Source organism: Crocodylus siamensis, chromosome 5 (genome assembly GCF_052110815.1).
Source record: "Crocodylus siamensis isolate JL-2025a chromosome 5, ASM5211081v1, whole genome shotgun sequence".
Lineage (NCBI taxonomy): Eukaryota > Metazoa > Chordata > Crocodylia > Crocodylidae > Crocodylus > Crocodylus siamensis.
The window spans coordinates 36840608-36854523 of NC_143399.1; the positions used below are offsets into that span (position 1 = coordinate 36840608).

General features: G+C 37.4%; 1 protein-coding gene across 3 annotated transcripts in view; it reads left to right on the top strand.

Annotated features, from left to right (window-relative positions):
• The window catches only part of AGL (amylo-alpha-1,6-glucosidase and 4-alpha-glucanotransferase), a 55803-nt gene that overhangs the window by 15964 nt on the left and 25923 nt on the right, over positions 1 to 13916 (top strand). For 2 of the 3 annotated variants that reach the window (XM_090050168.1, XM_090050167.1), the window contains exons 8-20: positions 601 to 721; positions 939 to 1041; positions 1151 to 1248; positions 3607 to 3746; positions 7292 to 7479; positions 8589 to 8712; positions 9762 to 9925; positions 10526 to 10627; positions 10859 to 11014; positions 11096 to 11246; positions 12548 to 12672; positions 12768 to 12880; positions 13609 to 13743. In XM_090050168.1, the coding sequence (XP_089906294.1) occupies positions 601 to 721; positions 939 to 1041; positions 1151 to 1248; positions 3607 to 3746; positions 7292 to 7479; positions 8589 to 8712; positions 9762 to 9925; positions 10526 to 10627; positions 10859 to 11014; positions 11096 to 11246; positions 12548 to 12672; positions 12768 to 12880; positions 13609 to 13743 (1720 nt within the window). Of the gene's footprint in view, positions 1 to 600; positions 722 to 938; positions 1042 to 1150; positions 1249 to 3606; positions 3747 to 7291; positions 7480 to 8588; positions 8713 to 9098; positions 9223 to 9761; positions 9926 to 10525; positions 10628 to 10858; positions 11015 to 11095; positions 11247 to 12547; positions 12673 to 12767; positions 12881 to 13608; positions 13744 to 13916 lie in introns of all 3 variants that reach the window. The other variant, XM_090050169.1, reaches the window with a different exon arrangement.

The window sequence follows — 13916 nt, forward strand, 5'->3', positions numbered from 1 at the left end:
GTGGATGCTTTGAAGGCAGTGCTTGTTGGTTCACCCAGCTGGGAAGAAATTAGATAGGAGGCAGCAGTTAAGAACTTGAATATGTGTTCCACAATTTAATTTTAATGCTGGAGTATGTAAAGGTTTTAAAGAGAGAATTCTTCTGGAATACTTTTTCTTTGTGAGACTGAAAATGTCTTAAAATATTGCATGAGAGAAGGCACTAGTAGTTACTAGACAACACTGAACATAAGCCAGGTAAAATATAAAGTTTAGGTGTCTAGATTTAATTGTTTTACTATGGTATTTTGGTTTTGCATGGGTTTCTGTATCTGAGTATATCTACATAACACACACTATCAGTTCAGCCTTTTTAAAACTTTTAAGCTGTACACATGAAAGATAGAAAAATATTTTTCTATAAGAACTGTGGGGGAGAAGTACAGACCCAACTGAAGCCCCTGGGAGTTTTACACCAACTTCAGTGGACGCACCCAACACATGTCTTTTAGTTTCTTGGTTAAACTAGAATAGCAAGTGTTTTCTTACTTAAGCTTTATGCTTTGTATTTTAAAATTCCACTTCACAGCATTTTCCATTGTTTTAAAATTTTGTCCTCAGGTACAAAGAACACCAAATCTGATCCAAATAAACACCTTAAAATAATTCAGGATCCCAAATATAGGCGACTTGGCTGTACTGTTGATATGGATACAGCATTGGCAACATTCATACCACATAGGTACAGTATTATTGGGTTTGTACAAGGGAAGTTTAATCTGTGAAAACTAGTAAGGTAAAAAGCTCCAGATAGAGAGGAAGAAATAACATTTTTACACATTAATATTTTTTTGTTAAATGCGTTTTGTTACTGGAAATACTTTATGAGTAAAAGCTTATGCGATATATAGAGCTGGCTAATCATAATGACTTTCTGTTACTTTTTTTGTTCTCTTCAGCAATGGTCCAGCTGCAATAGAAGAGTGCTGTAACTGGTTCCGCAAGAGAATTGAAGAATTAAATGCTGAGCAGTTTCGACAAGTTAACCATCATCAAGAGCAGGTTTTATTAATACTGAATTTTAATTTGAATTTATTATTTTAATTATAAATTGATAAATATTTATTAGTATGATTATTATTGGAGTAACATTTAATTTAATTACTTTCAGGCTGTCAATTGTCTTGTGGAGAATGTGGTTTATGAACGATTGGCTGGCCATGGTCCTAAACTGGGTCGTGTTACTAGAAAATACCCTTTAGTTACCAGGTATTATATCTTGTCTCTTTTCTCAAAAAGTCATTTAAAAGAATTTTACTGTATTGAACTGCACCAAGTTCTGGGATTTGAGGGCACTTACATTATAGGCCTGACTTTGGCCCCACTTAGGACCAGCTCCTACAAAACCTGCAATAGGACTTCCAAGCATCTTACCACATTGGGCAATTATACAGATACCATTTAGATGAAAATCCCTAATGGCCAGTGAACTAACAAACTCTGTAAAGGAACAAGAATTGGGCCTTGGGTTTACAAACTGAACAATCCAGAACAATTTCTTTCTTTAGTGTAGGAAATATGACTTTGGACTTCTGCTTTACGTAAGCAAGGGTCAGTGTTTCTTGAGGAACCTTTCTTGCAAGTTGCACTTGTCCTTATAGAGGAAAAAAGGGTCTGGAGGAAAATTTAAGCAAATCTGAACTTCTTATATAAGAATGCATATATTTGATATAATGGTATAGAATTCTATGTGTAAACAGTTTTATGTATCTTTGGTTTTAAGAAACAGATTGACTGTTTGCTTATGTAATTTTAAAACTACCTTTTTTAAACTAAAATTTTGCAGGCCACATATTTAGATTTTGATGTACAGAGTAAACTTTTTGGCTCCTTTCAATAAAAAAAAAAAAATAGTCACCTGAACTTACTGAACACTAGCAGTATGACTTTTAGCAACAACTGAAGCTATAAGAATGTGGAATATAACTGTAGCAAAAAGAAACAAGTATAATGTCCCTAGAGAAGATGGTGTTTAATCTCAGGGTGCCATTGAAATACCAAGGATGATCCTTAGTGCTCATATACAGTGAAACTTGCTCATCTGGTGGGGCTAAGGAGACTTGTACCATGCCACTTATGCCCCATAATTTTAGCTTTATAATGCTGTAGGGATTCAAGACAAAGCAACTGTAACGGGGTGGGGGGAATCTCATCTCCTTGCGCTTTTTAGGGTATCTTTACCACTAGTGTGCATTCATTACACTGTTCGCACTTAGGCAACCCAAAACTTCTATTTAGAGAGCATAATCTGTAAATTTCAGTGCAACTCTTAATTGTTCACATGCCTAAACTCACTTGCAGGAGTATATCCAGAATTGAGATCTTAACCTTCAAGATAACCACTGCTGCTCTCCTTCTTACCCCAAGATATGAAGCTGTGTTACAAAACAATAGACTTTTGTTTATATTTTACTGCAAACAAGTTTTTGTGAACTGTAAAAATTAAGGGTTCCCTGATAAAGGTTTTTTTGGTTGATACTGACGGGCAATTATTAACTGGCCATATCAGCCAATACTGATCTGACAGCTGATATGCAGCCTGGCAGCTTGGAGAGCAGTCTGGATGGTAAGTCTGTGGGGGGTAAGGAGCTTGGGGGTGGGAAGGGGCGTGGGGCTGCTGAATGCGGCTCTCATGGTGAAGGAGGGAATGGGGCTGGGGCCAGTGCCTAGCCAGGGTGGGGCATGGGACAGAGACACAGGTGACCTGTCCAGGGGGTGTGGAGGGAGGGTAGTTCCTCGTTGCTGCATGCACCCTTGGGGGAGGCACAGGGGACACGTGACTCCCGGATTTGTGCTTGGGGCGAGGGCAGGTAGGCTGCTGCTGGCTCAGGGCCAGGTGCTGTGCCGGCCTCTTCCCTGTGAGGGGGCTGGGCTGGGGCTGCACATGGGGCAGGGACAGGATGGGCAGCAGCAGTGCTGGGAGGAGGACTATGGGATAGGCTACAGCCACCCCAAAATTTGCTGTAGTCCCCCTGCTGGGAAGAGGCCGGTGCAGCCCCTGGCCCTGAGCCTGCAGTGGGCGGCCTGCCCTTGCACCAGTCTGGGGGTCACATGTCCCCCATGCCTCCCCCCGTTGGTGTATGTAGCAGCAAGGAGCCACCCCCAAAATGAGCTGCCCGCAGCTCCGTCCCATGCCCTGCCCTGCCCTGGCTGGGCAGTGCCTACCTGTGCCCCTACCCCACCTCCATTCCCTCCTTCATCGTGGGGGCGTTGATTGGCCTTCCCCCACACCTCTTCTCCCCACGGATTTACTAGCCAGACGCTGCTCTCCACACTGTCTAGCTACATTCCTGGCCACGTGCATACTGCAGCTGTGCACATGCACACAGCATTTATTAGTGATATTATTGGCTATGCCGACCAAAAAAAGCAGATTGCCAATAATGTCAATTTTCCTTTCATCAGTGCCCATCTGATATGGACTGATATCGGTGCATCTATAGTAAAAATAGTTTTATCACAACTTCTTTGTAGATAAGACATCTCTGGCAACTCTTTTTAAGAGTAAAATGAATTTTTGTTAGTTTTTTGGGTTTGGGTTTTTTTAACTATCTGTGCATTCCATAGATATTTTACTTATCCATTTGAAGATCAAACTCTGGAAGAGGAAGAATTGCTGATGCATCAATCTGATAAAGCTTGTCATTTCATGGCCCATAATGGATGGGTAATGGGAGATGATCCTTTGAGGAATTTTGCTGAACCAGGTTTGAAACAAATTTTCAGTCCTTTTAGAAATCTTTAAGTATTCTAGCCTAAGCAAAAAAAGAGGGGTTTTTTTTTCCCCTCTGGATCTATTTGTACAGTTACAAAGAGGTGAATTATAAACTTTGCAGTTAAATCACTATGCAGAATTTCTGTTCCAATTCAGCATGCTAAGGAATGACCATAAAAATATTTTACAATTGAGTTGCAGGGCCAGATCCTACTCCACCTATTAGGAGCCTAAAAATCCATGCATCCACTTTATAACATGCTGTCATCTTAGTTTAAGTCTTAGTCAAAAAGGCAGTGAAGAAAGGACAACTCACCCCCTTTGATTTATTAATAGCTGTTTTCAGGGATTCCATCAGGGTAGAAAAGTATTTGCACTCAGGTGCCTAAATCTGCTTGGGGGCCTAGCCACCTAAGTAGGGTCTGGTTTACAGTCTTTCAGCTTAAATGATTTTGCAGTATATTTGAGTAGTGTTAATTATTACATCTGCATGTTTTATAACAAGCTCTGGTAGTGTCTGCTATAAGGTAGAAAAAAGTTTGTATTATGAGTAGGTAGAAGCTACTTTACAGTATATTATTAATTTCTAAACCTAATTGATTTCTAATTAATTTGTTAAAATTAAAATCTCTACGCTTAATTTGGAGGGTTGGCTGTAGTTCAATTTTAAAACCAGTCTCTGGGTATCTGAGTTAGGGCTACCTGGAAATGCTTTCCCAAGATTTTTTTTTTTAATCATTTAATTCTGAGCATCTTTTTTTGTGTTTTTTTACTTGCATGTATGTATACATAACCCCAAAATAGCCAAACTTTGAGGAACAGAGCATGGATTTTTGTCCTCCGGTTTTGTCCATCTATCACCTAAATTTAAGTTCATCACTAGCTTTTATGTGGCAAAAATTCAGAGCATTGGAAAGCCTTTTTTCATACTGTAATAAGCCTCAATTCCAATTCAGGAACCAAATTGTATCTTTCTCTGCAGAGCCTGGTGTCTTGCCTTGGATTCTCTAACTCCCTACCCCCACTAGCTTATGGTGCTGTATTGGAATATGAAGAGACACCTGTGTGCTCATATATGGAAGGTTTGCTAATGCCTGAACTGAGAATATTGATGTCAGTACTAAAGAAAGAAGGGGGAAAGCTCTTCAGATCTGACTGACAATATTACTGCAGCTGTTTGCTTTTAAAAGGCGACTCATAAATTTTTGACTGTCAGGTCTGTCAGTGAATGCTTTCAGTATCTGGCTTCTAAAGCTTGTCTATATACAGCGACACCAGGAAGTTAACTGGAATTCACAAGAGACTTGTCTACAAAAGGAAGTTATTGTAAAGTGAGCTAGGGTATGAATTTACTGAACATTAATCTACCCCGTACTAAGTTCCATATTTAACATGAAGTAAGTTTACTCCATTTCAGTGTTTTATTGCTGTTGTCTGCATATCTTCTTCAAAAACTAAAAAAGCCAACAAAGAATGCATGTTGGCCCACCATACGATAAATGCTTTCTTTCTTTTTATGTCCTTCGGTTGGCCATCCTTTCCTTGGGATAAATACACAACATGTTTTCTTCCACTTTGGGTCATTGATTTTGAGCTCGAACATACTCAGCTTCACATTCCTGAGACTTTCACTTTATAGATAGAATCCCAGTTCCACTTCAAACTTAGTGGCATTTGAATTCCACTTAATGCATCTGCAGATACTTAGTGCTATACAAAGTTAGACTATTGGTGTGCCTTAAGGGGCCACTAAACTTGCTTGCACGCTTTAATTGATTAGGTATACTATGGTAGTACCCAAGCAACAGGTGTGGTGAAGGTTGTCAGTGTTTTATTGGTATCCAGAAAAGGGATATATGGGTCAGTGATTCACAGTGTATGAAGACACAAAAGTTCCAGTGGGGAGAGGGTTTCAGGGTTAAGACAAAGGACATGGACACTAAGTAGCTGAATGATAACAGATACAGACTTCTATACCAGATGATATAGGAGTAGTTTCTTGAGGATATGTAGAAAGTCTTCTGTAAATAGAGCTTTATTTTAAAATAACTGTGCCAGAATAACTCCATGTGCAGAGACTGTATTTTGCAATAGTTATTCAATTTTGAAATTACAGTATAACTTTAACATGCAGTCAAGCTCACTACTTTTATGACCTGGCTTATTTTTTTTCTTCAATAAATAAGTAGAACAGTCAGAAAAAAATAACAGTAGGTCTTTGTTTAAGTGAAAGTAAGCTAACCTTTAAAACTTGTCAGTGCCAAGACTTTGTGCACAAAGAAGAAAGTTTGTTCCATGTGAGGCACGTATTTAGGCAGTTGTCTAACTGTGGCAATATGTCAGAGGTTGCAGATCAAAATAGCTTTTGCAGCTATGTTCAAATGTCTGCTGGTTCATCATTTTCAATAGCCATATTTTTTTCTTTCATCTAACTCTGATCTGACAATACTTTTAATTAAAACATTCAGGTTCCTCCTTAAAATATTTGTAGAAAATGCATGTTTTGTGAATATAACATAATTTACAGATAAATTGTTGCACTAATCACATCTATAAGAGGCATAAATGAAACTGAATACAAATTAAAGGTTACATTTCAAAACATTTAAATAATGTAGGACCTTAAATCAGAATAGAACTTGTGATGTAGCAGATTAGGTATTTTGAAAATTTTGTTAAGCAAGATGAATAGAAAATGCTGCTAAAAATAGGTTAAGTCTAAAAATTGTGACTGCTTACTTATAGGTCTACATTGTCAGCTGCAAATATCAGATATTGGTTTGTACCACTAAAAGTATGTAAGAGATGACTCCTGGAGTCTAAACTGTTATTCCATTTCATATACTGTTACATTTATTTGAAACTTAAAATAGAAGTTTCTTAAATCATAGAAAAGTAGGATTAGGAAAGACCTCAGGAAGTCACTTAATCCAACTCCTTGTTCAAGGCGGGATCATCCTACCTAATGCATCCTAGACAAGTGTGGTCTAATTTGCTTTTAAACTTCCAGCAGTAGAAATTCCACAACTTGTTTAGGTAATCTGTTCTAGTGCTTAGACACTTTCATAGTGAGAAAGTTCTGCTTATTATCAAACCCAAAGTTCCCCTGCTCCAATTTAAGACTATAATGTCTTGTTCCCTGCAGCCAAAGAGAAAAGACTATCTTCTTTATAACCACCCTTCAGGAGTTGAAGAGTGTTATCAAATCCCCTTCACTCTTTTCCAGACAAAATAATCTAAGTTCTTTCAACCTTTCTTTTGTAAATCATGTTTCCTAGTTTCTTCCAATTTATGAAGTTATACCACTAGTGTAGGTCTTAAGTGCATCATTGGTATAAGTAAACTGATACAATAATCTGTAATTTAGTATACAGTTTGTAATTTTGGAATTTAATATGAAGTTAATTAGGAGTTTTGATTTACAGTTTTTAAAATTTATAAATAATACTTTATTTATATTTTATTTCTTTAATCATAATCAAGTACACTTCCTGTCTCTGGCATGTTGTAGTGAGATCATTTTTCTTTCCTCTTTAGGCTCAAATGTTTACTTAAGAAGAGAGCTTATCTGCTGGGGAGATAGTGTCAAACTTCGTTATGGGAAGAAGCCAGAAGACTGCCCTTACCTCTGGGCACACATGAAAAAATACACTGAAATCACTGCCAAATATTTCCATGGTATACGCCTTGACAATTGCCACTCAACACCTATTCATGTGGCAGAGGTACGCGAAACTCAGCAGCTTCATAAATAGCTTGTTTAACAGGTTAAAAGTGCTACTATTTCTCATTCACTCAAAGTGGATAACTTATGCATTCCTACTTTTATTTGTAGGCTCTGATGTACTGAATCAGAAGCCTGTGATGTAAGACTTGGTCTTTGTAACCCTGTCTTGGAACCTAACAAGCCTAACACTTGTTAGGTTACAGATGTTAGGTGTACTATGAAATTCTTTCTTTAAATGTTAAATCCTTTTTTCTACTGCCTGCAGAAGAAAAAATTACATCCCTTACCTTAGACAAAAGCTCAAGTTTGTTTGGTTTTTTTAAAGATATTTAAAGGTAACTTTCCAGTGTAAATTGGGTATCTAAACCTCTCTTGAACTCTATCCCCAATGCAGTCTTAAACAGTTCACTGAAATTTTTGGTATCCTTAGGGAATTATAGAAATGTTTGCCTCTAATTTGTTTAATTTTACATGCATGTTTTAAAGTTGTTTTATATTTAACCAAATTAGGTCTGTGTTTCATTAAGTTGGTGCTGGTGTTATGTGACATTTTAAATCTCAGTTTTGTTTACTGAATTAAACTGAATTCATGTAAAGTTCCCTTTAGTTGAGATAGATAAGTGTCCACACCAAGGTGTTGCATCAATGTAAATATTTTGGTGTAGAAAACAATGTAATTCAATCAGAGCAATTCTAGGTGGTCACTGTGTCTTGAAAATATGGCATCTTATTTTCCCTGTGTTAGTTTCTTGTAGAAAATGAATGAAATAGGGACCTTTCTCAGCCCTTTTCTCATGGTCTGTAGATGTCTGAATCTCAGGGAGATTTCTTTCCCTCTGTATGCTTATGTATTTGAGTTAAATAGGTATTTATAAACAAACTATAAACAAAGTTTTAAGTAATATGACTAAAATACTCTGAGAATTTGTAAGTTACTGAGCAAGGCTTCAAACCTTGTAAATGTAATTTGTGATTGACTTCAGTTTACTTTTGCTTTGTTTAAGAACTCAGTTGACTTTTGATCATCATTCTTATTAATTATTGTATATATGGAAGTTGCAAGAGGTTTTTAATGAAGATAATTAAAAATGTTATTATGATCTATAGGACATGCTAGCAACAGCCAGGTCAGTCAGACCTAATCTTTATGTGATAGCTGAACTCTTCACGGGCAGTGAGTACATTGACAATGTCTTTGTCAACCGCCTGGGAATTACCAGTCTGATTAGAGGTACAATGAATGACTAAAAGCCATGTAGGATTGCTATGTATGAATCAAAGTTTTTTAATGTGAAACTAACATTGGCTTGTTTTTTTTTGTTTTTTTTTTGTTCTCCTTGTATCTTTCTATGTTCTTTGCATATTCAAATATATTTCTTTCAATATTTTTAACTGTTTTTGGATTGCATCTTAATGTCCAATGTGGCTCTTTTTTGTATGTGCGCCTGTTTTTAACTTCTATATTACTAAATTTATTTGATTCCTTAATTTTGACTCTCCATTCTTTGCTGCATGGCATTGCCCTATTATCCAATTCCTGCCTAGCCTTGAATCCTTTCTTTCTTTTTATGTTTGCCATTTCTCTTTCTTTGGCTTCCTTGGCTGTGCTTTTTGCAGTATATGCTGGACACGGCTAGAAAATTGCGAGCTGATTTCTATGTAGTGGCTGAGCTGTTCACAGGAAGTGAGGAATTGGACAATATCTTTGTGAATACACTGGGCATTAATTCCTTAATAAGAGGTAGGCTCACTATGTGTGTGGTTCCTGCCCTAATTGCCACAGACTGTACATGTGTTGTGCCGCACATGAAAAAATAACTTGATGGATATGCACAGGATTCCATTTCATACCGTAATTAACAAATGCTTAGTGATGCATTTAGGAATATTACTTGGTTGACACTTGCTAGTATGAATATAGTATTAATTGTACATGGAGAAACGGAAAAAAATCCTGGCAAAATTATTCCATGAAAATGCAGCATCTTATCTTGAGGATTGATTAACCGGTTTTATTTGTTGCATGGGTCCCCTGAAGCCATTTGGAATCCCCTTTCAGAGATTTTATTTTTATTGCTTTTTCTTTTCCCTTTTTAACACATCATTATAAACTGCGTAACGAATGCCCTGAAGTATAAGTATGGTGGGCATACTACTTATAAGCAAAATGTAATACCTTATACCTTATTGTGCCAGAATACCAAATGTAGACACTTTTTTCAAGTCTTCATACAAGATATCCTTTATGATAGCAATTCTTATGCAAGTTTTGTTCTCTAGAGGCAATGAGTGCATATAACAGTCACGAAGAAGGGAGATTAGTTTACCGCTTTGGAGGAGAACCAGTTGGGTCTTTTGTTCAGCCACGTTTGAGACCTTTAATGCCAGCTATTGCACATGCATTATTTATGGATATTACACATGATAATGAATGTCCAATTCAGGTGAGCACTTAACATATTATCTAATGTCTCTTGTTCTGTTATTTTGAACATTGCGATGCTTCCATGTTCGCCTCTTTTTCCGAGATGCTGGATCCTAGAATGGTGTGGGTAATAAATACAAGGAGGATGAAATGAAACTGGTAGGGAGTGGGATGGGAGCTTTGCTCTATTTTTAAGTTTGTAGCACTAATTTTAATGACTACCAGTAGTGTTGCTTAAAAATGCAGTGCTCCGAGTGGTGTGGTGGAGGGAGAAGCAAGCACTTACCTCAAGTAGTGGCTGAGGTGGTAGTGCAAGCTGCTGGTGCCTCAGGGCAAGCTCCCAAACATGGGGAGAGTACCTGTGGCAGCACAGGCTGCCTGGGAGCCACTATTCTGCCACTCTCTTTGAATAGGAGCTTTGGGTTGGTGCCCCTCTTCCCCCTGCCCACCTTCCTCTGCCACTCAAGTTATGCTACTGGTTATTACACTGCAGTAAGAGTTATCACACAAGCAAACAGTGAGTTCTTCTGTAAAACTGAGATTTCCTCCCAAACACACAAATGCAGCATGGTGAAAAAGTTTCATTTGCTTCTCTTTATTATTTTATTCTTGATGCTAGCATCGATCTGCATATGATGCTCTTCCCAGCTCAATGATTGTTTCCATGGCGAGCTGCGCTACAGGAAGCACCAGGGGTTATGATGAGCTAGTACCACATCAGGTCTGTATTACTTTTACTTTGCTTCTAAAAGTTTCACCACCAACATATATTAAAAGAAATGCATATTTTCCATTTTGATAATCTTATTTGCTAGTAACCTTGACTATTTTAGTTTATCTCAGAAAACTGAATTGTAGTCCTGGCTAAAGCAATCTGTACTTAAATTCTTGGAAGCAATAGCTGTTTCATTTAGAGTGGTCTGTATTTGACTAAACATGATCTTATTTGTAGATTTCTGTAGTCACTGAAGAAAGATTTTATGCTAAATGGAATCCATCAGCAACACCTTTGACTCCTGGTGAAGTTAATTTCCAAACAGGAATTATAGGAGGAAGACTGGCTATGAACAGGCTGCACCAGGAACTGGCAATTAAAGGCTTTATTCAGGTAAGAAACTAAAGTAATATTTTGTTTCCCTCAAATTACTTTTCAGAGTAAGAACATCTGTCAATTTTATGCATTTTATAGGTGTATGTGGATCAAGTTGATGAAGATATAGTTGCAGTAACTAGGCACTGTCCTAACACACACCAGTCTGTAGTGGCTGTTTCTCGCACTGCTTTCAAGGATCCCAAAACATCCTTCTACAGCAAAGAAGTGCCTGAAATGTGCATCCCAGGTAATCAGACCTGCTCTGAAAAATTGACAAGATTGAAAAAATTCAAGTCGCTCCAATGCTGTGCTTTAAACCTTTCATGCTGATTCCAGTTACTGAAGGGCTGTGTATAATCAGAATGTAACACTACATCCAGTTACATCCATAACAAGCTGTTATGGAGACATTAACAATTTGAAACCTCTTCTTTACTTTAAAAGAATATATGTTCATGTTTAGTACCTGCACCAGATTCTGCAAGGGAATTTTATGGTTTTCTTCTTTCTGTGACACTTTCATGTAAGCAAGAGAAGTTAACTAACTCTGGAGGAAGAACAAGGAAAAAAGTAATAAGTATAGGAGTGGAGGGGGGCAGAGAGAGAGAGAGAGAGCGAAAGTGTGTGTGTAAGTTACAGAATTGTTAAAAAGCCTCATCAAAATGCACAAGATCTGTATACTTGCTATGCATATACATTATTTATAAGGCTTGCAATATAGATAATTAATTGAACAATGTATTTAAGTTGAATTCAAGTGAATGTTTAATATGACCTGGCCATAACCTTTCTGAAAAAGCTGTTAGTTTTTCTCATATTGATCTTTGCATGGACCAGATCCTGCAAACACTTTTGTGCGCTTGTTTGATCTTTATAACAGTAGTCTTATCAAATTCAATGGAGCTGATAACATACTTATGATTAAGCATATGTATGGGGTTTCAAAACTAAATGGAGCCATATTTGAATGGAAAGCGAAAGTAAAGGTTTTTTGAACGTCATAGGAGATGCTCTGCATTTTTAAAAAATGTTGTATACTGTTTTAAAATAAAAGGTCTGTGGTTGCTGTTGGGGAAATACTGCAGAAGGCTGCCTAATAAGGAACCCTCAAATATATGTTACGTCTCTTAGCAAGTCACTCATTAACTTCAGTGATGCACAATCAGACTGTTAGTAATTTATGACTCGCTGTAATTTAGCATGAATTAGCAAAAAACTAGTTTAGCTTATACTGTGATCTGTAAATGTACAGTGAGCAAGTTTAGTCAGATAACTAAGATGAGTCACTATCCAGAACAATAAAATATTATTTTACTTGATAATGATCTGTCTTATCTTTATATTTTGTTAGATGTATTTGCTGGTTTAATTTATACAGATCTAGACCTGCATTTCTATATTTCAGGTCTCTACATGCTTATAAGTTCTTGCCTGAAACAAATTTTAAACTTTTTCTTAAAACTGAAGGAAAGACTTTTTCCTATTCAGTTACCTTTTTTTTTTTTTTTTTTTTTTTTAACCAGTAATTTAATATAATCCTCTTTGTAGGAAAAATTGAAGAGGTGGTACTAGAGGCTAGGACTGTTGAGAGAAATGTTAGCCCTTATGAGAAAGATGAGCATGCTATCAACGGACTACCTAATTACACAGTGGAAATCAGGGAGCATATCCAGGTACCTAGAGTTTTCACTATGTTAATAGATGATGCAATTTCTTACCAGAAAAGGAGAACTGAATTACAGTTTCAAATTTTATTTTCTTTTGTAAGATCAAAGAAAGTAAAATTATAAAGCAAGCTGGAACTGCCATAAAGGGTCCCAATGAATTTGTTCAAGAAATAGAATTTGAAAATTTAACGCCAGGAAGTGTGATAATATTCAGGTATGACATGATGATTATTAATGATTTACAAAATATTTGGCAGTCATTTGTGCTGATTTTAAATAGGACTCTAAGGGAGCAGACACAAGTGACAATTTTTGCCCGATCTGGCCACAGAAAGCAATCTATAGCCATAACCAAACACAAGTGCACGGCTGCAAAACAACTTAAAAATGGCCAATCGCAAAAATCTGACCTCACATTGCATGAGGCATCGGAAGTTTAAAAATGCAGTGTCTTTTGTAATTTGTCTGCCAAGCTCCCAGACTGTCACTGTTTTCAGAATGAAAGAGGGGAAAGGAGGGAGTTCAGTCTGGGGGGTTTTCAACACCCCCCACTCAGAGTTGGGGGGGCTCCAGTTCACCCACCCCACCCTTTAGCATGAGCTGGGGAGCCCCAAGAATGAGTTCACTCTACCATCTCTCCCCCCCACCCCCGAAAGCAGCGAGCACTGGCAGAGCCATGGCCATTACTACGGGAACCTGGCTACAGACTCGTAGCCTGCAGCTAGATTCCCATCCCCCATGGAACCAACAGTGATCTTCTGTTTGGTCTGAGGTAACACTGTAATTCAGAATGCTTTGCATAAAATGTTCTGAGTTACAGCTAGGAGCTGCACTTCTGTCTGCACCCTGTGGTTCTTATTTTAGTTTGTTTAGTTTCTGTAATATAAAAATCTGCATCTTGAAGATGCTAGACTCTTACAAATTGTGTGTTGATATTTTCAGAGTTAGTCTTGACCCGAAGGCACAAGAGGCTGTTGGTGTACTTCGTAATCATTTGATCCAATTCAGTCCACATTTTAAATCTGGAAGTCTTCCTGATGACCACTCAGCACCTATCTTAAAAACTCTTTTCTCATCGTAAGTATTCTTAGATTATTTGCATAGGTGTAATAAAAGGCTGGATTAAGGTTAAAAAAAAAAACCAGCCTGCAGATTTTGATTTGTGATAATTCCTTGCTATATTCTGGCTTCATTTAGATTATTTTAGTTGCTCTGTATAGAAGTATCAGTTAAGACATTAACGATTCCTC